The sequence below is a fragment of the Haliotis rufescens genome, unplaced genomic scaffold (assembly GCF_023055435.1).
Source record: "Haliotis rufescens isolate VD_foot unplaced genomic scaffold, xgHalRufe1.0.p SCAF_16, whole genome shotgun sequence".
Classification (NCBI taxonomy): domain Eukaryota; kingdom Metazoa; phylum Mollusca; class Gastropoda; order Lepetellida; family Haliotidae; genus Haliotis; species Haliotis rufescens.
In genome coordinates, this window is record NW_025963846.1 from 12,675,767 (window position 1) to 12,703,043 (window position 27,277).

The following is a 27,277-nucleotide window of genomic DNA, read 5'->3' on the forward strand; positions in this document are numbered from 1 at the left end:
TTCCATACTACAATCTGTATTCTTCAACCTGTCGGGTACAAGTCTCATCTCTGTCTACATATAAAACAAATTTGGGAAAGCAAAAGTGATTTCCTTGTGAGTATAAAAATATAACTAAGATACATGTATCTAAAGCATGACATGAGTCATGGCGGTGGCATAAACATGAAGGCAGTATCTAGAACATTTTGCGGCAGTCGATTCACACAACAGGGTGACCCACAAATATATATTCTGCATCCTTGGCTATGGGATCGATAGAATTCGCAGAAATCTTAATTTTTTCGTGTAAATCTTAGTGACACCCAGTCATGCAATTGTGTTTCAGAAAGTGAAAATGCTTTTCACTGCTTTAAAATGAATACAATTTTATTTGGTAATGTGAATGTTTAAGAAAGTGTAAATGGCGTTCTTTTAGAGCAGTCCATGAATATATTATTGCAAGCCAAAGATTTCATTAGTTTCATGATATGATCGATATTGTATTTTACGCTTCATTTGTATATGGCAAAAAAGTGGCTTTTAGAAAACAAACTCTTTTGGGCCCAAATTCCGTTAACCCAAAAACAATAACCCAAAAAACAAAAACAACTAAAAACAACCAAACATCTCGTCTTAATGTGGTGTCTCCATCATTTCTAGTGGAGCTATTTTCGACAATATTTGCATTTGGCACACATGTTACACGGAAGAGTTAATGGATGATAATACTGATGTAATACACGTCATGCTCTGATTACAGAATTATCATCCGCCATGATGGCGTAACTGTAATAGCAACCTAAAACTTCCAGTTCATTACCCACAAAGCCAGGCAGCTGGAAACGTCTAAGAGTGAGTGAGTAAGTATGGTTTTACGCCGCTTTAAGCAATATTCCAGCAACATCACGGCGAGGGACGCCAGAAATAGGCTTCACACATTGTACCCATGTGGGGAATCGAACCCGCTTTAACCACTAGGTTACCCCACCGGCCCGGAAACGTCTAAGATATATGGAAGGTCACTGTAAATGATAAATTATTATTTAAAGCTACACAATTAATACATGATTTACAATCAAACTAAAGGTTTAACTTAGGGATGGGGGTTCTGAATGATGTTCAAGTAAAAGGAAAAATATAATTGGCAATGGTACCAAGTAAGGATAGGATTTATGGATTTATGGTAATGATACCGTAAACGGTACAACCTCGGTTGTCGGGGCTCCGCTACACCGGAAACGCTGCTCCCTGGCCAATTACTGTTAGCGACGTCTTTAGAGTTTGATGTTTAACGTCATACTCATTCCTGCTGCATGACGGTGGTCTGTAAATAATCGAGTCTGGACCAGACAAGCCAGCTGAAATATTGAGCACGGCTTTGAACAACGAACATATAGGACTTCCATAGTCATTCGCCTTGAGCAGCATTGTTAGTATTCACTCATTCACCTACGGTGGGACAGGTATGGTTGGGGGTGCTCCAGTAATCAGCTGAATAGTGAGTGAGTGAGTGAGTTGGGTTTAACGTCGCTTTTAACAGTATTTCAGTGATATCGCGGCGTGTCAGCATAATGTGGTAGGAAAGCCCGAAGTGATGCAGGTCTCAGACGTTTACCACTTCGATGAAACCCACGAGCACGGGTATGGTGCTGACAAACCTAGAAACATAATTGGGGCGAACCAGGATTCGAACCCAGAATCGTAGGTTTCTGGCGTGCCCAAGGGACGCAACTCTGCACAGCGAATCGCAGCGCCTTAGACGACTGGGCCACCCGTGCCCCTTCAGCTGAATAGACAGTTGTTGGTTCGGTACAGTAAAAGTAGTGAAATAAGAAACTGTTACATTGTTATTTTCATGCACACTTATACCTGGTTAGAATGATCGCGAGAAGCTGTCAGATAACTGGGTACATGTCATGTTGCTGCATGTTTGGGAACAACCGGAAATAACGTCATCATGGCCAATGACATTAAAACGATTGGTTGTCATTAGAGTTGTTGGTTTGTACTTCTAGGCGCCGTTCTATCCACCGTAAGAAGCGCGGACAGCCGGCGCAGTGATGACATAGAACCACACCACTGCCACGAACTGCTTGCATGTCACGTAGACTGACTTTTCTAATGTGTGTTAACAAAAGTAATATTCTTAAATTAGATAACACTAGCCTAATGCAAACTTTAGTACAATTTACATATTGTTTTGCATAATTATATAGATAAGCGTCTATATATGTAATTGTGAGGAGCAGGATAATATCTGATTTACTAAAGTCACGGAATCGCTACCTCTCCATTGGGCTTCGGAATCTGCACGTGGAGCCCTTCAACCAATGTAACCAAAGGATACATACGCAAAAGGAACTATTTTTCATTTAGGATATTGTTTCAATAAACGTTCACCTGATTACTAGTATGTTATGTTTATCTAAATGTCTTGAGTTTTCAAACATGAAACATGAAAAACGGGCAGCTTGTTGAATGAACTGTAAAGATGTGACGAATCGTCACTTCTCGCTGGCCAATGGAGAGGTACTAGGCTTGCCGCATGGAACTCTGGGTAGGAAAGTGCAAACGGGTAGAGAGACGGGGCGTAATACCTTTTCGTGATTGGCTCAAGCTCATTTTAGTCAGCTCCAGCAATATGTTTCATTGTTGAGAATAATGCAACTTGACGTCAGCCATCACAAAGTGATAACATTACGTCACCCGGGGCCCCGTTGCACAAAGCGATGTTAGCGCTACGACTGTCGTAAGCCTATGTTAAAGTATGGGAGTTACGATCACCTTAGCGCTAAGATTGAAAAGTAGGCTGACAGCACTGTTTCCTCGGCTAGACATTTTCATACATTTTTCTTCATTTTCTATCTAAAATGACAATAATATATATATATATAATAACGAAAATCGAAATTAATATAATATTATCTGACACTAATGGATTGGTAACAAATGCCTGACAATACGCCGTTTAAGGGAATATAGGCACCTGGTGTCAAGAAGTGGGACAAGCCAAATGTGTCATTTAACATCCATTTGTTATAGGGTGTCATCTCCAACGACACATCCATACATTTATGATTCATAAACACAGGAATAGGTCAGCTATTATTTATGATAAAAGGAACAAGACAAAAGGTGAAAAGGGTTCACTAATACACCGACTTCGACGCCAACATATTTCTACGTTCAAAACATGAATAGTCATGAGGCTGGTGAGCAAATCAGAGCTTACCGGAAGCACTTGTCTTGCGAGAAGATCAAGTTCACTGTACAGTTGCTTCAGAAAAAAATATAAAACATTTATATATGTTGGATCTCCTTTCTATGATGAGAAATACCCTGGGCCCATTCCCCAGCACAACCTCGTACTGAGTCCGATTCGAATGACACGATGCTAAAATTAGCTATCCAGTATATCACAATGTTCTTCCCTGACTGAAACAAGCAGATACAATATCACCAATACTCGACTTGCCCTGTCCGAAAACTCAGGAAAACATCTTCTCATTCAGCATGTTTGCAAGCATACACTACATTAATATATTCGGGGATTTGCTAGTTGAGTAAACTCTTTGACTAATTAAGTTGGTAAATATTTTCCACAAAATTACAGGATTACTTAACGCGAAGTGCCAGTTCAAAAAGAGTTGTATCCGTGATTGTGGAGAAATGTTGCACGGGAAAATCGAACCTTCATAGACAGTTACTAGTATCTTTCCATGACTGTGAAAGCATATCTTGAAGGTTTGGCACGTCTTTCAGTTAAAGTGACAGGTCTAACATTGGACCCCGTGCTATAAAGGATAGACAGGAAATTGGAAATCGAACCCCAGTGTAACTAAACTGGCTCGCTTGTTATATATTTATGTCTATAGTGATATATTCTTTCCTATATATTGAACAAAAAAGTAAGGGATCATGCATATTTGGGAGGATATTTTTATGACATTGTGTAATGAATCCATCTTCGCTACAAAAAATATGCCCACGAGTGTTCATGATCCCTAACCTTCTTTGTCCAGTATAGATATACACTAGCAAACATTTTCTACAAAAGAATATTACGACAGGTGAATGTCTTTGAGCCTACTCACACTCACCTTCCGAATGTTAATAATCCTTACCATATGCACATTGACAGGACAGACAGGTATTGAATCGGTTTGTTCACGGCGATTTCAGATAGTAATGTATAATGTCATACCAGATCTAAATTCTTTCCTGCATAGTGAATTCTGTTATGCCATTGTGTCCAGATATTACTGCAGCAACCGCAGATTCCGGAGCACCTTTGTTCCTCATTTCAATCTGTTCGGCGTGTTCATCGTACTTCATCTTCTTGTGTTCGTAAAACTCGTACATGGTAATGCAGATGAGGATGATGTTTTTAAGCATGAATGGCGAGATTCCCACACTGAACCCGTGCCAGAGAACCAACCGAACGAGCAGATTGGGAACATTCACCACCAGCACCACAAGTAGCTTGTGCATTGCCACGAGACGTTTTGGCATCTTTTTATACCCAAAGTTGGTTAGGCTGAGTGTGATCAAAGGGACTGTTGGAATGACGAGGTTCAGACCCGCCACGGCTAAAACGGTTTGTTGGAGTCCTGGAAGGAACATGTCCCTTGATCCTTTGTCAAACATCACCTCTAAGACATCTACGGTGTCCAAGACGTCGAAGACGACGGTTCCAGTAAGGTCTTCAATGTATCGTCTCCGTTCGCTACCAGGAGGAGCGTCGTGGTGAGACATCAACAGCAAGATGAAGACACACGCTGCCAAGGCTAGGGAGGTCTTTAACGTGTTCGGGCCAAAGAAGCCCTTTTCGCTTAACCTGAAGGAGAATTTGTTGAAAGAAATGGCCATCCTTGCTACCAGGCTTACCGAGTATACAAGCCAGGCGAACCAGCCCAGCGTGAACGCTCTAGTACGCTCGTCCCCCGCTTTCTGTAGTAACAGGTGTCGTCGTGAGATGATGAAGGAGGCGATGAAGATGCAAACGTTGACAAGGTCGAATGCTAGCCATGCCCAGCTTGCCTGTGTCTGATGTTTGACAAGGAAATAATCCAGTATCCCTCCTTGGGTGAGTAGAAGCAGAATGCAAAAGATTCGAGCTGGGACGCCGTTAAGGACTCCACAGCATCTCACAAAACAGTCCCCAAGCCACATGGTTAATCCCAAGTCTCACACTGATATCGGAAAAATTGAGCTTGACAAACTGAAAATATGAGAAAAATCTTAAACACAAATACCGACACAAATATAATGTTACGTGTCCTCGGAATGTTCTATCGCTTTCCAGCAAGACAGTTAGAAATATCCACGTCAGTGAATCACAACTTGGCGTTATAAACCTTTCTCCACGAAGACTTTGGAAGATTTGACCATGTTTCGACCACCAGGCTGGCAACAAGACTTCAGTACACGTCCATCGAAATAAGACCAGGAAAATGGGTAATTTCGAATTAATTGCACGTTGATACGTATACGTTGAATTACATCAGTGCAAATTGTTGTAGGTAATGCAGTTTCTTAAAGTGTGGTTACGTTTTTCAGACACCTATAACGTTTAGGAGCCGACCCTCAGAGACAGTGCATTGTAGGATGTTCCTGTGGTCATACAGAACGTACTGCTTCTTTAAACACGTGCGTCACAGCACGTCACCATTTATCACAATATGACCTAACAGTCGGAATCTTTATGAAACTTATAAATAATATTATATAAAACTATATGTTAAAGTGCATCGAATAATTGCTGACTTGACAGTCGTCTTTGTGTGAACACCGCCCAATGTGCACTTAGGAAACCACCGAATACGTGACTTCTAGCGTCTCCTATTTTCGTGATGCATTGAATAACCTTAGTTGAAATATGTGTATAACATATTTAATTGTTCACCTGTATACGATATCAGATGATGTTTCATATCAGCACGATGGCCAATGTTTCATCAGAATACGAAATCCAATGTTACATCAGAATGCGATATCCAATGTTTCACCTGAAAACGACATCCAATGTTTCATCAGAATGCGATATCCAATGTTTCACCTGAAAACGACATCCAATGTTTCAACAGAATACGACATCCAATGTTTCACCTGAATACGATATCCAATGTTTCATCAGAATACAATATCCAATGTTTCATCAGAAAACGACATCCAATGTTTCATCAGAATACGATATCCAATGTTTCACCTGAATACAACATCCACAATCTGTGGACAATATCCAGTCGTTCAACTGACTTTCCAATGCTTGACTACAGTGGCATCAATGGAGCTCACACGAGGCAGATGTTAACGATGCCCTTGATACTGATATACATTGAATACAATTATTCCTTCAACGATTGTGATAATGCACGTTTGGCAATTGGTAGATAACCTTTGATCAATAATCGGTTGCTGGCGTGTGATCCGATGAGTGTCCATGGGGGTTTCCCCAAAGGATGCGGTTTATAGCAGAACACTGTCCACTCGAGCTGCTTGGAGCCTGCGGCTGGTGTGTGGATGATTCTAAATCTGTAAAATAAATAACGGGAAAATGAAGCAGATAAACACATTTCTAATGCACGTTCACGTCATGTTTACATACACGAATGAATCTAAACACCTTTCTTCCGTTTAATGTTTCCCATGCATTACTTTATTACAGCCTCCAACATTTCCGATTAATTAATGGCAAGCATGGTGTATTTGAAGAGGTTTAATGATTTGTTGTGGTCGATTATCGACTCAGAAAATACGAGAGAGCGTTAGAATTACATCACCAATGGAAGTACATGTGACTTTGATATTTGATTAGAAGGTGTGTGTAACGTGTTCAAACAACTACAAGAATCAAGAGCTGGTGATAACGGGACGGGCCTTAATTACGACAGGGGCGGTCGGGTAGCCTAGTTGTTAAAGCGTTCGCTCGTCACGCCGAAAACTCGGGTTCCATTCCCGACATGGGTACAATGTGTGAAGCCCATTTCTGGTGTCCCCCGCCGTGATATTGCTGGAATATTGCTAAAAGCGGCGTAAAACCATATTCACTCACTCACTCACTCACTCAATTAAAACGCCTGACCATAGTGGTGGCATAGATGACGCAAACTAGAATGTCAACACATATATACGCAGTCATCAGTATCAGACCGGGATCACGTGACCATTAACGGGATGTTGATTGGCGAGGTATGTATCAAAACTTTAGCACCAGGGGATCCACATTGTTAAAAATTGACCCAAAGCCAAACAGTTATGTAAGTTATGTAGAAGTCGGTCACTGCCTATGTTTGTAGTCTGTTTCGAATCAGATTTTAATTTACTGGAAAAGAAACATTAGCATGACAAATAACAAATGACTTTTTCCTCGCGGACGCCGATTAGGCACCTGGTGTCAAGAAGGGGGACAATGCCCGGGGCTACAGCGAGGACGAGGAGCTGTCGAGGAGCTGTCGAGGAGCCTCTGTTTGTAAAGCCATTTGAAAACACTTCAGCTTAGTTATGGTGGCCCAAGCAAAGGCAATTCACAAGCCAAATGTGTCATTTAACATCCATTTGTTATAGGGTGTCATCTCCAACGACACATCCATACATTTATGATCCATAAACACAGGAATAGGTCAGCTATTATTCATGATAAAAGGAACTTACATTAACAGTACAAAAAACAATAGGAGTCAGAATGTTTATCATTTTGAATAAGATATCAAGGCTTCTCTTCGCATTCGTCACACGTGAATCGCCGAATTGGGGCTTCGTGTATGTCGAAATCGATAACATTCAGCTTATTTATTCATGAATGTAATACAACAAGCCCATTATATGAGACCGACTGCTGATGGAAATATTCCACTGGTCAAGGATGGATTGTTCTGTTTGAATGTAGGCATCACTGGCCATCACTATCTTTTTTACAGACTCAATGTACTTAGTGACCCGTGAAGATCCGGGGTAGAATAGGTCTTCAGCAACCCATGCTTGCCGTAAAAGGCGACTATGCTTGTCGTAAGAGGCGACTAACGGGATCGGGTGATCAGGCTCGCTGACTTGGTTGATGCATGACATCTATCCCAAATGCGTGGGTCGATGCTCATGATGTCAATCACTTGATTGTCTGGTCCAGATTCGATTTTTACAGACCGCTGTCATATAGCTGGAATATTGCTGAGTGCGGCGTTAAACAACAAACAAACACACAGAACTTTGTACTGTATTTGAATCTCACATAGTGTTATGTTTCTGTGACAGCCTTTGATACGGACTCTGTTCAATGTCATACGGTATGTTGCGTCTTATACACTAACGATCAGAAAGTAAAGCGATTCTTAACACAAACATAAATAGTTTAAGTCCAGGGAAGATCAGATGGCATTGTTCCACAGAACGTCACGAATATAAACTCTGGCGATTGCACGTATGAGTGAGTGAGTGAGTTGGGTTTAACGCCGCTTTTTTACAATATTCCAGTCATATCGCGGCGTGTCAGCTTAATGTGGGAGGAAAGCCCGAAGTGATACTCAGACGTTTACCACTTCGGTGAAACCCACGAGCACGGGTATGGTGCTGACAAACCTAGAAACATAATCGGGGCGAACCGGGATTCGAACCCATAATCATAGGTTTCTGGCGTGCCCAAGGGACGCAACTCTGCACAGCGAATCGCGGCGCCTTAGACGACTGGGCCACCCGTGCCCCCGATTGCACGTATGAAATGACGTTGTGAGGAAAACTTTCAATGCACGCGAAGCACACACTGCTCTAAAATCGGTAGCATGGCAAACGAACGTTATTAGCGAAGGGTAAACTATCTGAGAACATGGCATGGCTGCCTGCAGAACAACGAGATGATTTATTGGTATGATGCAGGTGGGAGCAAGTTTGGAGAACGACGCAGGAATCATGCACTGTAAAAGACCCGAAGATAACAAAGTTGATGCATCGTTACATGATAACATGCAGAACTGCAAACAGTGATGATACCAGGTGTTCGCGAAAAGGTGAGCGTATCCTGCGCCACCGGTGGCACCCGTCACAAACACATGCAAAGGCAAGTCAATTGCCCACCATAATAAACACGGGAACATATAGTTCAAGACAAAATAGGGGATTGCATCGGACATAATTTTTGTCACTGACTCGTCAAATTTGGAAATGTCCCCACGTGTTTACCATACACTTTTCGAAAGCTTTACTGAGGCCTTGAAAGTTGTAACCTTGATCAAACAACTTCTGAGCAAGAGTCACACGGCACTCAAAATGACGTCACAATTTCACCCACGATACCATCTGGACAATCTGATCGATCCCTAATTAGAAATTCATACTTAATCCATAATCCTCGTACTTTCGAATGAAATGTCGGGAGTAATCATACATTTTTTCCCCTTCACAGTCTGTTTGAAACAATTTTGCTAATCTGGTCAAATAAACATGTTATCTGACAAAGATGATGTGTGCGTGTGGCAGCGACGAGTGAAAATGTTAACTTTCACCAGATGAGATCAGCATGGTATTTGACAAGGAAATCAGCTGTTTCTTTTAATTTAATAACTTCTTAATGATCAAAGTCAACCACAATTCCAATTAGGCACACTCATAGTAAACGTCCAGGCAAAGAAAGTACACACGACAAAATTGGATTTGACCCAAAAATTAAAAACGTTATCAAAACGTGACTAGGCTGAAAACAGTCACCGAAACAATGCAAGCTTCAGGTCCAAAACACAACTATGATAACTGGCATCAAATACATCACCATCCAATAACTATTTTTTGTCTGTTTGATTTGTAGCCCCCATCCTACATGGATGTATACTTTCTCTAGCCCAGCAGTTTAGGGGGGCACAGGTGGCCCAGTCGTCTAAGGCGCCGTGATTTGCTGTGCAGAGTTGCGTCCCTTGGGCACGCCAGACACCTATGGTTATGGGTTTGAATCCCGGTTCGCCCTGATTATGTTTCTAGGTTTGTCAGCACCATACCCGTGCTCGTGGGTTTCACCGAAGAGGTTAACGTCTGAGACCTGCATCACTTCGGGCTTTCCTCCCACATTAAACTGATACACCGCGATATAACTGGAAAACTGTTAAAAGTGGCGTTAAACCCAACTCACTCACCCAGCAGTTCAGATGTCAAGTAGTTCATCCTGTAGCATGACGTGTTATTTCTCTTGAGTGAAATATGTTGGGATTGGTTACGCTAATGATCAATCAAAGGAAAAAGCAGCAAATGTATGTTGGAAACTGCATCTGGAAATTCATCTTGAAAAAATACGACATTCATTTTAGTACGAATATATATTTCAAGTTCAGCTATCAAAATCGAATACATACATACATACATACATACATACATACATACATAGTATATATGGTTTTCGAACAGGGGCAATCAACGTTCTAGTGCGTTTTATTGTAACGTACAGACTAGTTCAGTTGGTTACTTACGACTCAGCAGATGCCACCAAACAGACCTCGGTGAAATATCCATATCCTGCACAATGCAACACAATCTTAAAGGATTTTAAATACCTACTTGACTTTACACAAATCTTCTTTGAAGGAAATATGCACCTGGAGTTTTAACATTGATTGGCTAAGCGGATTTCATTGAGTGGGAATCCGCAAGACCCTGACCGCATCCCTGCCTCTGTCTACATAGCAGTTCTTACCTGGAAGTAGCAATGATATATATAACTCGTCTTACAAGTAAAATCTGATTTTAAATCCCTGTTTTCCGCGGTCATAAAATACTACAAATGCGTTGGTTTTTTATTGTTCCGAATGTTTTGTCGTAAAAGTTTAACGTAAATGGGAAGAGGGGCAGATCTACCGAAATGGACCGTTTTTTGTTTGGAAAAAGGTTGGAAATGTATTCATACCCGCGATGACTCAAACATTTCTAGAGGTGGTCATCATAACAATTCGAATCGGGATCCGGGATCATTGGATACTGGCGTGCCCAAGGGACGCAACTCTGAACAGCGAATTTCTGCGCCTCAAAAGACTGGGCCACCCGTGACCCCCTATATATATATATACCGCGAACCCTGACATGTTAAAATTATAGGTTTTATATATATATATATATATATATATATATATATATATATATATATATATATATATATATATATATTAAAATAATAAAGTCCACGTTAGTCCATCATCTTCTTACCGAGTGAACATTTACCTCATTTTTGTATATATATATATATACATTATTTGTACATTATCGTTTTTAAAAGCGGTTACATCCTGAGATAAGTTGACAGGGACCACGACTTTCCGCTACACGCTGACAACTACAAACAACATCCATAACATGAGAAACACGGCTTTCCATGACATGTCCACCGCATGCATGTAGAATATACATGTAGAATATATACGTCACATTACAAAACAAACCAAAACAAATACTGAACAGTGACAAAACACAAGACTGTATAACAAGAGGGATGACTTCAACTTTCCAAAAACTTTCCAGCCTATTCACAACAAGTCGAGCATGCTCTTTATACCAGGTTTTCAAAGAGCGTCATACGACTCTTGCTCAGAAGTTGTTTGATCAAGGTTACAACTTTCAAGGCCTCAGTGAAGCTTTCGAAAAGTGTATGGTAGACACGTGGGGACATTTCCAAATTTGACGCCTCAGTGACAAAAATTATGTCCGATGCAATCCCCTATTTTGTCTTGAACTATAGTGAGTGAGTGAGTATGGTTTTACGCCGCTTTTAGCAATATTCAAGCAATATCACGGCGATGGACACCAGAAATGGGCTTCACACATTGTACCCATGTCGGGAATCGAACCCGGGTCTTCTGCGTGACGAGCGAACGCTTTAACCACTAGGCTACCCGACCGCCCCGTCTTGAAATATATGTTCCCGTGTTAATTAAGGTGAGCAATTGACTTGCCTTTGCATGTGTTTGTGACGGGTGCCATCGGTGGGGCAGGATATGCTCACCTTTTCGCGAACTACAGGTATCATTACTATTTGATAGTGAGTTATATACACATGCGCATGATATAGTGGGAATCGTACACTCGAAGAGATTTCTTATGAATATGGAAAATATGGGTTTTGTCGCTTTTATTTATAAGGAGTAAATAAGTATGGCGTTATGTTATGTCACGGCGGTAGACGCCATAAACGAGCTTCACGCATTGGGCCCATGTGGGAAAGGAACTCGGGCCACAGACCCGTGTGTCGTTGCTTAAATATGTCTTGATCATTTAATATCACGAGTGTCAGAAATGCATAATGGGGCCTCCATGACGTGAGAACGTTTTAACCACGGCTGCCCCACTGCCGTACTATAGCATGTGGCTGTGCTTACAACATACATACTGTACAGACATATATCAGTCACAATGGCGACAATTGCATGGACATCGACATGCACGTCATTGGAGACTACACAACAGCTGCATAGCTGCGTCCATTGAAGAGATAATGGATCTTGTTCTGAATAACTAATGTGTATTACATCTCAATGCCATTGTGGACAGTGAATATACAAGTGAGCAAAGTACGCCATAATACATTAGTTGTTAGATTTTTATGCCCGCCTCACTACCAAACACTATGACTCACGTGATTTCATTGTCCGCAAGTATGTGTGTGTGCGCCCGCATATATTACATACATATATTACATACTTATTTTAGATAAAAAACACACAAAGAAAATCAACAGATTGTGACCCCTCACACAAATGAATTCAAAGTAGGCGATACACTTCAAATGTACGTCATTATCAGTCCGAGGTTTATATACATGTATATTTAAAGCGTGGTAAACTGTATACAAAGCGCGTGGTTCTGTCGATGAATTGTATACGGTTATACAATGCTCTCCTGGACAGGCATTCACGGACTACTAATATATATATTAATCATGTAATGACTCATGTTAACCAATCTCAATAACTTGGTATCACGATTGGTAAAATTACATTTATAAATATGAAAATATGATCACGTTTGGTGTATACATCAATATTTCGTGTCGGATGCATTTCCAAAAAAGAAAATTAAATGATGAATGTTATAAAAAGTAATTCGTTTGAACTTTTAAGGTTTCAACGAACGTCTTTGTTTGACAATAAATGCATTACCTGTAATGACTCATGTTAACCAATCTCATTAACTTGGTATCACGATTGGTAAAATTACATTTATATGAAAATATGATCACGTTTGGTGTAGACATCAATATTTCGGGTCGGATGCATTTCCAAAAAAATAAATTAAATGATGAATGTTATGAAAAGTAATTCGTTTGAACTTTTAAGGTTTCAACGAACGTCTTTGTTTGACAATAAATGCATTACCTGTGGTGTGTGCTGAGAAGACGGAAGACATGATGTAACAAACACGTTCCTTGCAACACGGAACAGCTGGTAACGCGTGATTGTGGTGAACGCCAGTGTGCGACCGGAGTCTCGGCTACTTCTTACCAAGGAATTGTTCACTGTATAAGTCATTCGGAAATCATGTGTTCATCACGAAATGCAATCGTGACAAGTAGAGTGAGAGAAGGTGAGGTGGTAAGGTGAAATGGGGTTTAACGTCGCGCCCAAGATTATTGCACTTATATAGAGACGTGCATGTACGTGTGTGTGTTTGTTAGGCTGCTTGTACTAGTCCGGACTGATGCCGATTTATAGTGCTAGCACACTGAGATACCATGTCGCAGTTTAACACGAATACCCCACTCAGACACAGTATACTGACTCCGAGCCGACCAGTCCTTGTTTTAGCCCCTTAATGCCGAGCGCCAGACAGGGTAACAACAAGTACAATCTTTTAACGTCTTTTGGTGTGACGCGGCCGGGGATCGAACCCCGGACCTTCCGCTCTCCGGGCGGACGCTCTACCACTAGACCACGGAGGCGGTCAGTGAGAGAAGGGAAAAGTAGGGAATGAGAAATTGAAAGTAAGGAGTGAGAAAAGGGGAAGTAAAGGTTCGAAAGTAAAGGGGAAATACAAAAATGAGAGAAAGAAAAATAAATGCAATTTAAAGAGGGGACGTAAAAGAGTGAGAGAAAGTGGAAATAAAAGAGTGAGAGAAAGGGGAATTAAAGGCGATTTAGAGATAAGGGAAGTAAAGGAGTGACAGAAATGGAAGTAAAAGGAGTTACAGAAAGGGAAGTAAAAGGAGTGACAGAAAGGAAAATAAAAGAATGAGAGAATCTGGATAAAAGACCGTTTTAAAGAAAGAGGGAGTTAAGGGATAGGAAGGGGAAATAAAGGCGATCGAGACAAAAGTTTTGCAAAGGAGTGAGAGAAGGGGAAATATGGGAGACTGAGAAAAGGAGAAATAGAAATGATCGAGCGAAAGAGGAAGTAAAGGTGTGCACAAGAAGTAAAAGAGAATAAAACAAAGGGAAAGTAATGCGATAAAGAGAATGAGGAAGTAATAAATTGAGAAAGGAAAGTGAAGAACTGAGAAAAAAGAGGAATATAGGAATAACGGAGAGAAGGTAAATAAAGGCGTCTGAGAGAAAGGGCGGCAAATGTGAAAGATAAAGTAGAAAGCAGAGCCAGACAAAAGGTCCAAAAGAAGTAAAAGTGAGCAAGATAGAGGGAAGATAAAGTGTGCGATAAGTTAAGAAGGGTATGTCTGGGGAAATGTACACACGTGAATTGACAAGTCCTGGAGAAGACCAAGAGAATTCCGTAACCTGAAAGAAGACTCCCCCCCCCCCCCCCCCCCCCTAATGCAATTAATGTTATGTGCGAAAATATGACAAAAAGCATTAGAAATATATTTATATGGGGAAATATCGTGAATCAGTACGCAACGTGTTGATAGTTCTGTTAACTATGTCCGTTTGCGCTAAGACGGAACACAGTCGCCAAAAAATGGCCACGAGATGGGCACAAGTCGCTATTCGGCTTGTACAGGAATAACACGAGTTGGTCGCGAATGTTTTGGTTGAAGCAGATTTCTTTGGGGGGATTTTAGTGTTGACGTGGGTTGATGTTCCTCATCATTTGCATCTATTTCAACTCCCCCGCTTACATACAAAGTTGTGCCTGTAACTAAATGTTGCCCCAAAGCAAATTAAATAAAAATAATTATATAAAAGCATGAAAACAATATATTCCTTCTTCAGTACAGGCTAACTAACCACTCGATGTCAATTTTTCAACTGATTTTTCAACTACTTGCAAATGACCACATTTTACCTAACAATAGTACTGGTCCTGTTTCTATCAACTAACATATCATTAATGTTCTCAAAGGTTGCAAATCAGAAGAAATTTTGCTTTTTCTAATGTATTCAAACAAATCATTTGTAGAAAATGTTTTATAGTAAACTGCAATATATGTAGCCAGTGCAGTTAGCATGTTTACTTTTGTTTGTTTGTTTGTTTGTTGTTTAACGCCGCACTCAACAATATTCCAGCTATAAGACGGTGGTCTGTAAATAATCGAGTCTGGTCAAGACAATCCAGTGATTGAAATAATGAATATCGATCCACGATATTGGGATACGATGACATGAATCAATCATCCGAAACCGTTAGCTGCCCCTTGCGACAAGCATAGTCGCCTTTTAGGGCAAGCATGGGTTGCTGAAGACCTATTTAGGCATGGGAGGGAGGCCAGGCATTGTTAAAAGTGCTTCAACATACATGGTGAAGGATGTAATTATTATTAATACACATTATGATGAAAACAACAATGTTCCGGTTCGTTAATTGGGTATCAGCATTTTTAATTACTAGTTTTGTTGTATTAATCTCTATGGCTACATAGAAATTGACCAATAAGAATTCAGGGATGGTATTTTGCCCGGTCCTTCAACATGCTGCAATGTGCTTGTGACATTTTACATGTTGAAAACGAACCTCTATCTGCATTAACTGATGTGTCTTGGGGTAGAATTTGTGAATGCGTAGACATATGGATAGATCTGGATGGTTTAGCAAGACAATTTGATAAAACCGCTTTGAACATAGCTGGATATTTTCGGCGCTGCTATCATCGGTTCAATGATAAGAACAATGCTTCAGACGGAAAGATGAGGGGTCTCTGCGAATTGCTGATGTATTTGCAAATGAGACTTGAGTTGTGATTTTAGCAGAGGATTAACCGAACTAACTCAGTAGAGGATAAATACTCTTTAGAAACTTCATGAGTTATCACAAAAGTCAAAACATGCATTGGTAGAAGTATAAAATGACAGTGTTTGCCCATTTTTGTTCATTCGACATGGCTAATCCTCAGCGTGTTGAGTTGGTGACATCCCAGAAAGGTGGACAGCAGGTCATCCTTGATGGATATCGGTACCACCTGAACAACAGAAGAAAGACCTGTGATCATGGAAATGCTTAACCACTGGATGCACAGGAAAGTGTACCACAGTTGGAGACTTTGTCAGAAACCGCAGCCCTCACAACCACCCAGCAGAAGATATGACACCAATCCAGGCCATCTTTGAGGAAAAGGTTGCCACAATCCGGACATCCACAACCTTGTCAGACGTGCTGCTGCACTACCACTGCTCCCAGTCAACATGGTTCAACAATCCTGGCTCGACGCAATGGAGGATGCCCCTGATACGCCCCAGATCACGTCATTCAAGGACTACATGGTGAATACTTGGGTCGACGACAATGCCATGGTCCGTGCTGGTATTTGGAATCACCACACCAACTTTGGTCCTCGAAGCAACAACCACCTTGAAGGGTGGCATGCCCACCTTAACAAGACTGTTCAGCGAGCCCACCCCAACATCTACTGCCTTGTGAGAGTCCTTCAGAAGCTAGAAAAAGCAGAAAGGAACAAGATTGCCCAGTATATCCATGATGCACGTCCTCCACCCCACAAGCGAGTCTATGTTGAGATAGACCAGAGGATCCAACGTCTGAAAGATGACTTGCTCCATCACAGAAAGTCACCTCCTCAGTTTCTAGATGCTGCAGGACATTCGCTGAAACTCTCATAAAGAACTGGATGATGAATGAAATCAGAAATCAGTGTACACTGCTATTCTGTCCATGTACTGATATAAGAAATCAGCAAATATTTGCTGGTGTATACTATAAGAACTAATGCAATGATGCAGAAATCATAAATTATTACTGTTAATGTTATGGCAATGTGAAATAAAAAGTGACTTCATACAATTTTCTGTCTTTTGTCGCCTATAGGCATTTTTCCACTAAAGTGGACTTGTCCAGTTTGAGATTGGGTAGCACTGATAGCAGGTGTCGCTGAAAATCACTGGTGCATGACTTTGTTGATTGTAGACTGTAGGCATTAGTGGATGTAGGCATTAGTGGATGTAGGCATTAGTGGATGTAGGCATTAGTGGATGTAGGCATTAGTGGATGTAGGCATTAGTGGATGTAGGCATTAGTGGACGCCGCCGGCTGGGCAGACTTGCAGAATGGGCCACTGTCATGCAGCTGGAGTGACCGTGAGTTTAGCGTGAAACATAAAATATCTTGGATATTTACCCAGAGGCATTCTTAATAGTTTAATCCAGTACTTAATTATTCTCACAACACCATGTTCATACATTCTCGTTCTTCCAAGTTCACCTAATACTTCAGTATTTGAAGATTGTATCCTATTTTCAAAGCATATTTACAAAAATTAGTATGTATAATTTCAATGCTTTTTCTTACTTCTGTACACCATATTTCCGCACCATATAGCAAAATGGGTAAAAGTTTACAATCAAATATTTTATAGTATGTATCAACGTTTACGTCTGGATATGTGAACATCATTCTTTTAATTGGTACTAGAGTCTTGTTTGCCTGTTTAGCTAAAGTAACACATGCTTGAGTAAACATATTTCTACATGAAAATAGAATTACCAAGATATTTGTAGTATGACACCACTTCAAGCTGTTCAGGGGCGGTCGGGTAGCCTAGTGGTTAAAGCGTTCGCTCGTCACGCTGAAGACCCGGGTTCGATTCCCGACATGGGTACAATGTGTGAAGCCCATTTCTGGTGTCCCCCGCCGTGATATTGCTGGAATATTGCTAAAAGCGGCGTAAAACCGTACTCACTCACTCACTCAAGCTGTTCACCATTAATAAACCATTTTTCATATTGTGATAGAGGCCCTCAATTTTTAAATACAATAACTTTACTCTTATGAATGTTTACTGTAAGTCCCCATTTGTAGCAGTATCTTTCTAAACTAGTTATTTTGTTTTGCAGATTTATAATAGAATCAGCACGTATTGACACATCATATGGAAACAAGAGCAAAAACATTTCATCAATATCACAATCAATGAAGATACCACGAGTGTCATCACTCTTCATAACATTTACTAGTTCGTCTATGTACATCAAAAACAAGTAATGATGAAAACACCATCAGCATCAGACAGCGAATCTGCATCTAAAACATGTGCCCAGGTAATTAATGATCAATCAGTCATAGCAAACAGCTCGAGAAATTCCTTTGGGGATGTCGGTCCATGGCCTAATTCTGCCCCAGATCTTCACAAGTGTTTACTTTTGCTCGCACTGCAACAATCCGACGAATTGAAAACGGGATACAATAGAAACTGGAAGTTCAGTGTCTAAACACCTTTATTGCAGCATAAACATCTTAAATAAATCCATGTCTATGCAATCAAATCACGTGGTAATTTCTCCATTTTATCAACTAACCCCAACACTCGACCAACTCACTGGATCGCACGCACCCGCTAACCCTCTGTGAAGTTCATACACGCTATACCCAAGGTATTACATGTATCGTCACGTCCCATAGAATTACGAACTCAGGGTACTGTTCCATAAAGCTATATTAGTGCTACGATGATCGTGAGGCTATGTAAAAGTATGAGAGTTACGATCACGTTAACGCTTAGATAGCTTTGTGGAACGGGCGGTTGTACGAAACAACCTTAGCGCTGGGACAGTCGTAAGTCTGTTAAGGTACGATAGTTACGATCACCTTAGCGCTGGGATCGCTTTGTACAGGGGCACCCAGATCTTTATTGATGTCGCCGTTTGGGATCTGGTCCATTGAGAAACCTTGCTTCTGATCAAAGGGTTCAGGAGTTTTGAGCACAGCGGTCAGTGCAGTTTGGGAAATGAAGACGAGAGGGATGCGTGGATCGAAAAGTAAGATCTTGGGCACACTTATATTTCGATCCATCGCACCTGATGTCTTACTGATATTAGGGGCGGTCGGGTAGCCTTGTGGTTAAAGCGTTCGCTCGTCACGCCGAAGACCCGAGTTCGATTCCCGACATGGGTACAATGTGTGAAGCCCATTCCTGGTCCCCCCCGCCGTGATATTGCTGGAATATTGCTAAAAGCGGCGTAAAACCAAACTCACTCATTTACTAATATTATCAAAACCAAAATCGGCGAAGGTGAACCTACTTAGTAACTGACGTCTATTCAGATCTTGGATTCGAATAATGTATGTAAATGAGACACCACTTCTCCTAGGGATTACTTGAGATTGTAAACCCTGACAGGAGGGTACATAACGAGGGGGCCGTATGGTTTACAATCTCAAACCCTGACAGGAGGGTACATAACGAGGGGGCCGTATGGTTTACAATCTCAAACCCTTCCAGGAGGGTACATATTGAGGGGGCCGTATGGTTTACAATCTCAAACCCTGACAGGAGGGTACATAACGAGGGGGCCGTATGGTTTACAATCTCAAACCCTGACAGGAGGGTACATAACGAGGGGGGCGTATGGTTTACAATCTCAAACCCTGACAGGAGGGTACATAACGAGGGGGCCGTATGGTTTACAATCTCAAACCCTGACAGGAGGGTACATAACGAGGGGGCCGTATGGTTTACAATCTCAAACCCTGACAGGAGGGTACATAACGAGGGGGCTGTATGGTTTACAATCTCAAACCCTGACAGGAGGGTACATAACGAGGGGGCCGTATGGTTTACAATCTCAAACCCTGACAGGAGGGTACATAACGAGGGGGCCGTATGGTTTACAATCTCAAACCCTGACAGGAGGGTACATAACGAGGGGGCCGTATGGTTTACAATCTCAAACCCCGACAGGAGGGTACATAACGAGGGGGCCGTATGGTTAACAATCTCAAACCCTGACAGGAGGGTACGTAACGAGGGGGCCGTATTGTTTACAATCTCAAACCCCGACAGGAGGGTACATAACGAGGGGGCCGTATGGTTTACAATCTCAAACCCCGACAGGAGGGTACATAACGAGGGGGCCGTATGGTTTACAATCTCAAACCCTGACAGGACGGTACATAACGAGGGGGCCGTATGGTTTACAATCTCAAACCTTGACAGGAGGGTACATAACGAGGGGGCCGTATGGTTTACAATCTCAAACCCTGACAGGAGGGTACATATTGAGGGGGCCGTATGGTTTACAATCTCAAACCCCGACAGGAGGGTACATAACGAGGGGGCCGTATGGTTTACAATCTCAAACCCTGACAGGAGGGTACATAACGAGGGGGCCGTATGGTTTACAATCTCAAACCCTGACAGGAGGGTACATAACGAGGGGGCCGTATGGTTTACAATCTCAAATCCTGACAGGAGGGTACATAACGAGGGGGCCGTATGGTTTACAATCTCAAGTAATCCCGAAAAGTGGTTTGTCCAACTTATAAAGCTATTCATCACATAGATAATAAGAATGAGTGAGTGAGTATGGTTTTACGCCGCTTTTAGCAATATTCCAGCAAATATCACGGCGGGGGACACCAGAAATGGGCTTCACACAATGTACCCATGTCGGGAACCGAACTCGGGTCTTCGGCGTGACGAGCGAACGCTTTAACTACTAGGCTACCCGACCGCCCCTACATTGAGATACGTTGTAGTGAAACAATTCAGTGTGTCGCGTCATGAAAGGAATTCGATCAAAGCGTGCGAGAGAAAAACAACGTGCAGCATGGACCTACTGGATTCATGGCATGTGAAGTTGAATGATTTTCTTCACCTGCCCTGTGGCTAAGTGGGACACTCTTGGTTAAAAAACCTAAGCTCATAACATGTGCGGTTCCAGGTTCGATTCCCGTCATCCATAATGAAAACTTGCATGCCTTGTCTTCGATTTTAGAACATTGGACGTTTGAAACACCAAGTACAAAGTATTGAAGTATTAGTAACTCCTCAAATCCTCAAAGGAGGGATTACACCGATTGTAAACCAGACTGCAAAGGTTTACACTTCAACTAAAGGGCTCTGCGGAGAAATTCAACCATTTACAAACAAAACCCATGGGGTTACACAGACACAAATGAGGTTTACAAGATGCTTGAAACCCGTTCAATGGACTTATCCAAGGTATCGCCGACGCCTTTTGTCAAAAAGTAAAACTGGAGATGCACGCGCTGCACGCGGCGGCATATGCAATACCTCGTGATGGGAGATTGTTTGTCATTAGGAAACTACCACATTTCGAAATAGTGACAGGTCGGTGGATGAGTGATTTTGGCCGTCATTTGGTACCTTGGTACCAAATTAATAATGGCAATGTATGATCATTAAAGCACAGCAACGACCAACATGCATAGCCGAAAAACATATTTCAGAAAACACCAGATAACACAGGCTTGTTGCACGTTCGTACTCTGTACATGACAAAACATGAATTGGTCTACATGTTTCTCGGTTACCAAAGTTACCGCGTCTGGAACCATGTCGTCGGGGTACGATGACACGCAAGCACCAAGTGAACGCGTCTGTCCACCCGATCCATTGAGTCGCCTCTTACGACAAACATAGGTTGCTGCAGACGTTTGCAAACCGTATCCTCCACAACAGCAGCAATTCTAGGAATTGCGAAGGACATCTGACATCGCCATCAGTGACGCCAGAGTATGGCCTGTAACCAGCAACGAAGAACTGTTTAGTTGAAACTGATTAGAAGAGTGGAAATGCTTTGCAGCAAACTAAAATTGGTAGGTCGACATATTTGGCGATGGCAGCGCAATGATATGGGCGGAGTTCTCCCACACTGGTGGAGCAGTCCTAGTGTAAGTACAAGACCGCTTAACGGTCGAACACACTGATGACATCCTACAGCCGCGCGCTGATCCCATTATCAACCATGTTAACGTTAACCTTCAACACACAATGTTAGGCCACACAGAGCACGCATAACAACAGCAATCCTACGAAACTACAATGTACAGGTCCTGCCATGGCCCGTTAGAACACGTATGGAAGGAGTTAGATAGGACGCGTAAGCCAACCGTATCCTGAACCAGCACACTACAACAGCTTGCACATGCTCTACAGGCCGAGTGTGCTTACAATCCCCAACGTGTGATTCCCCCTCTCATTTCGTGCCAGGCATGTTTGACGCCAATAGTGGGCAGGGATATTGAGTTCTCATATCGCCACCTTTGTCATTTTCCGTGTAATGTCTCCACATTGCACACGTGTCCACTGTGGTCGTGTTAACCATCAATTCTTTTCTTTGAGCAGTACATGGGTTTCTACTTCCTGGTCTATGATCTATAGACTGAGTTAACCCCAAATTAAGACACAATACACGACGAGCGTTATTCTCTCTCTCTCTCTCTCTCTCTCTCTCTCTCTCTCTCTCTCTGTATTTCCATTCCCTTATTTATTTCCATCAGGGTATATCTGCTACATAAATGGCTGCTATCAAGCAAACCTTAGAGATGTTTTCCGTTAATCACCTCATAGAATATTACAGTCGATGTTAAAATAACTGATGCAAAAGAACACATATAGATGAAACAAAACGTGGATCGTGTAGACATTGTGGGCTAAGAGAGGTGGAGACATTAGAGTCCAATGTATCTTTTATTATTGTCCACAGTACACTTTGCTTCCAGGACTTTCAAAACAGCATTAGGGTCCGGTGATTATGGCCGCCTTTATGGAACGAGTGAGTGAGTGAGTGAGTGAGTATGGTTTTACGCCGCTTTTAGCAATATTCCAGCAATATCACGGCGGGGGACACCAGAAATGGGCTTCACACATTGTGCCCATGTGGGGAATCGAACCCGGGTCTTCGGCGTGACGAGCGAACGCTTTAACCACTAGGCTACCCGACCGCCTCCTTTATGGAACGAACAACCCCGTCGGGATAAATTGTTTGATTAGCATTACTTAGAAGTCGACACGTTTACACGCTATCAACCAAGCAAGACCATCAAATCTATTCAGTCGCTTCGGATAAGTTGCTGGGGATCAATGATAATCCACGGGTTTTTGTCTGATGACTGCATCTGCCAAGGTAGCACATTTCGAGCAATTGGCTTGAATCACGACATCCTCCATACAGACTCCTTGATGCAAAGGTGATGCCAACTAAACGGAGTCTACGGCAAAGACGGCAGCCACTCCAGCTTCTGTATTTGTTGGGGGTCTGGCGAGGTGATAGGATGGCGTATGGATGCCTGAATACATGCAGCTCTTTCCAAGTATACTTGTACTTGGCAAAGAATATTTAGTCTGCTTTCACAACCACGAATCTACCATCTAGCAGCTGCAACTATTACTATGTTCAAGCGGAAGTGAATGAGATCAGTTTTATGTTCATCACACCAGCGAACCCATTCGTGACCAACTCGTGTTATCCCGGGACAAGCCGAATACCGACACGTGCCCCTCTCGTGGCCACTGTGTCCCGCCTTAGCGCGAACGGGCATAGTTGCGTAATTATTCACGTATATTTCTGCCATGTCATATGTATTCCAGATCCCATGTAAACACATCGGCACTTACGGTATTTATACAGTATGATTGAATACATTTAACTGTATCTAGGGTATATTTCTAGATGCAAGACATGCGTGAAATAAAATATTGTTCCTGAGGGATTCTTTGACCGAAGTACTTGAAGTCATACGCGTATTCCGATTTGTTGGCCGTATTGTCGCACATATTATTCATCGATAGGGGGGCGAGTCTTCGTGCAGGTTACGGAACGGCGCGAGCGGTGACGAATGCAGCGAACCAACCCTCCACAGAAGCTAACATCAGATGGAATGTCTCACGGGAATCGGAGTGTAAATGCAATGTTGATCACTCCGAAAACGCCTCTATTGTTTAGTATCCCCGTCAAAGAATTTTTGCTCCAAAGGAGGCTGTAACTAACCAAGGCTTGAGAAGGTTTGGAAAAGAGGTAGCTGAGCAAGCTTGACATGACCACCCGAAACCTCGTCGCCTTTTACAGGCATGGGTTGCTCAAGACCAATTCTAACCCAGAGTCTTCACTAGGTGGAACATCTACAGCAGGAGACTCGAGACAATACCTACACATGGCAGGCATCTGCCGACTGTGCATGCACGGGGCTACAACGTAATCTGCTGGTTTGAGAAGCAATGTAAAGTCGCACAGGCAGATCCAGAACTAAAATCACTTCCTCCATAATAAAATGCTGATTATTCAAGATTCAACTTTTTCAGAATTACGGCTGAACAAAACCCTTTGTCTGTTTATACTTTGGAAGATGTGGCCGAGAAACCGATAACGTGATTCCAGCACCTGAACAATTGCCTCTTCTGAAAGATCACTTCCCGATTTATAAACCTCTTCTCAAATTACGAGAACATTGGATGGACAAGGGGTTGAGTTTGCTTCGGTATGGAGACCCAATTCAACCATGTCCCCTATACTAACCCTAACTCAGCAGCGTTGTCTGCCAACTACCAACTGGACTCATACTACATGCAAATTAGACACATGTTGAGGCCTAAAACTTAGAACTTTCCCCTCATACAAACTTTTGGCAAATCATAATACAGTGGCTGCAACAACACCCATACTTCCACAAGCACATACCATGTCATGAAGTAAATGTTAAATGATGCAATATTTAAAACAAAAGATGCCATGGAGGTGATTTGGATTGACATGGTGTATACAATGAGCAGGGGATGCAGGTAGGGGCAAGAACGGAGACTTGCCAGTAATAATAAAACATCTTGTTTAATAAAATCTATACCTACTCAAATGAAATTAATGAACACCTTTTTTTCAAAATCACCTATATACTACTCAAATGAAATTAGGTGTGGTGAAATGGGGTTTAAAGTCGCGTCCATTATTGCACTTATATTGCGACGTGCATGCACGTGTATGTGTGAGTGTGTGTGGCTACTTGTACTAATCCGGACTGATGCCGATTTATAGTGCTAGCTCACTGAGATACCATGTCGCAGTTTAACATGAATACCCCACTCAGACACAGTACACGGACTCCGAGCCGACCAGTTCTTGTTTTAGCCCCTTAATGCCGAGCGCCAGACAGGGTAACAACAAGTACCGTCTTTTAACGTCTTTTGGTATGACGCGGTCGGGGATCGAACCCCGGACCTTCCGCTCTCCGGGCGGACGCTCTACCACTAGACCACGGAGGCAGTCTCAAATGAAATTAAAGAACACCCATTTTTATTTAAATGACTCGAGTTCGATTAATCATAGTCATATAATACAATCGATAATATATATTAACAATCAATCTTGTCCAGACAGAACACAACCGAACTGAACAGAAGTCTACTCTGTCTTGACAATAGGTAATGTTTGTAACCCGCAAGGGCATACAGGGACGCATACATATATGTATGTCAAGTGAAAAGAGCTCTTCACAGGTCATTGTACATGTGTAAGAAGTGGAACCGTCGAGGACGCCAATTTGAATGGCCGTTAGTTACATGTTGAAGTAAATATAGCTGAAATATGGAGTAATGTATTTGCATGCTTTCCTATAAAACTAATTTCACATTGTTTTCTAAATGATTATCGGATTGTGCAATATCACCACTAACCAAATGCTAATTTGGACATAAAGAAATATTCGGCATTTCACTTTAAACGCCTTCTCATTCTAGGTTGGGCCCATTGTCTCATGTCCTATGTTTTCGTTTTAAAGTTTTGCATTTCAACAAAGGAGGAACATAGGACTATTACTGGGCCCAATCTCTGGTTAATCTACCCTTAAGTGTCAGTCCGGTTATATATGGTCAAGAAAAGGCGTCACAACTTACAGAGATCCGCACAGCGCCCAGGTGCATCTGCCGGGTATAGGTTGTGAAATCCAGGTGAAGTTACATTAACGGATTTTACATGTGTCTTTGCAAGCGGGCAGGACTGTATGTACAACAATCTACTCGTATGCTTGCTTAAAAGGAATCGAGCTTTTTATAAGCTTATGCATGTATTTCGTGTTTACAAAGACCCATTGCCGAGGCGTATGAGTCACCCACGCTGCAACCCCGCCCTCCACAAACAACATATATGCACACGCTATGCACCCCCACCCCCACCCCCACCCCCACCCCTTATACCAAGACACTCTACAGGCCAGGAGAGGTCAAATGCTGACTTGCCTCCAATGTCATACACATACCATGCGTGCGAGGCGATATCAACATGGGATTTCGCTTCGATGAACTTTGACAACACAGTGAATCATCATACTTTGTGTTGTTGGTGGTTATGCAATCCCTATATAGCCTCCCTTGTACAAAAGAAACCTTTAAAAAGAGGGTTCATAAATGGCAAATGTGTTGAAATATAGGTTTTTATGTAAAGGTGGTTTCGATTTCGAATAGTCGATTTTAATTTCCCCTTACAATCTCGTTAATAGTTTAAAAGACGATGATCTCGAAACTGAAACTGATTTCATATAGGGTCGGGGCTGGGGTGCTCTCGAACTATTTACAATACCTTGCAAGAATGTTCTCCTTGGTGCACACGAGAACATAAGAACCTACTTGAACTCTCGTATGCCCGTAAGCGTACACCCGGCAGCCGTTGATCCAAATAACCCCTTACCTAGCCACCCGTCACGACAACACCTACACCGCATAACCTCTCGCTCTACACAACTCTCACTGCCTTCATGTTAATTGACAAAACATTAGCCAGAACTTCCCCCAACCCCACACCGTCTCCATCCTTATCACTAACACTAACATTGGATCAAAAATATACACAATGAAATATGAAAGTACTTACATAGGATGTCAATCGAGAGGTTGATTTGGCGGTTGTGTTAAACGTGCAGGAAATAAAACCACGTTGAAATTGGGTCAAAAGCAGACTCGCCTGACTGAGTACCAGGATGTACTGTTATAGTGACTGATGCAGTCCAGCTCGAAAAAGGTCTAAGAATGTACATCGAAACGTCGCTAAATGCAATATACAAGAAGTTGTTTAAGTTGTATTTTTTCTTATCTACTCACCAACTTCTAGAATGCCAATCAGTCAGTGTATAGAGGAATGCACAAACGATAATCTACTCACGGTTTGATACCGAATTACGGAAGCCCAGTAGTGTCACTGCACTTGTC

At 42.1% G+C, this 27,277-nt stretch overlaps 1 protein-coding gene across 6 annotated transcripts; it reads right to left on the minus strand.

Annotated features, from left to right (window-relative positions):
* On the minus strand, nucleotides 1-27,277 carry LOC124135686. 6 transcript variants are annotated; one of them, XM_046501194.2, is made up of 2 exons: nucleotides 27,231-27,277; nucleotides 1-6,516 (listed from the first exon to the last, which is right to left on the minus strand). In XM_046501194.2, the coding sequence occupies exon 2, from the start codon at nucleotides 5,152-5,154 to the stop codon at nucleotides 4,192-4,194; it is 963 nt and encodes a 320-aa protein (XP_046357150.1). In that variant the 5' UTR covers nucleotides 5,155-6,516; nucleotides 27,231-27,277; the 3' UTR covers nucleotides 1-4,191. The 6 variants fall into 6 exon arrangements, with proteins under 6 accessions (XP_046357150.1, XP_046357133.1, XP_046357114.1 ...); XM_046501177.2 differs by having other exon boundaries at nucleotides 27,170-27,249; XM_046501158.2 differs by lacking the exon at nucleotides 27,231-27,277 and adding an exon at nucleotides 26,943-27,080.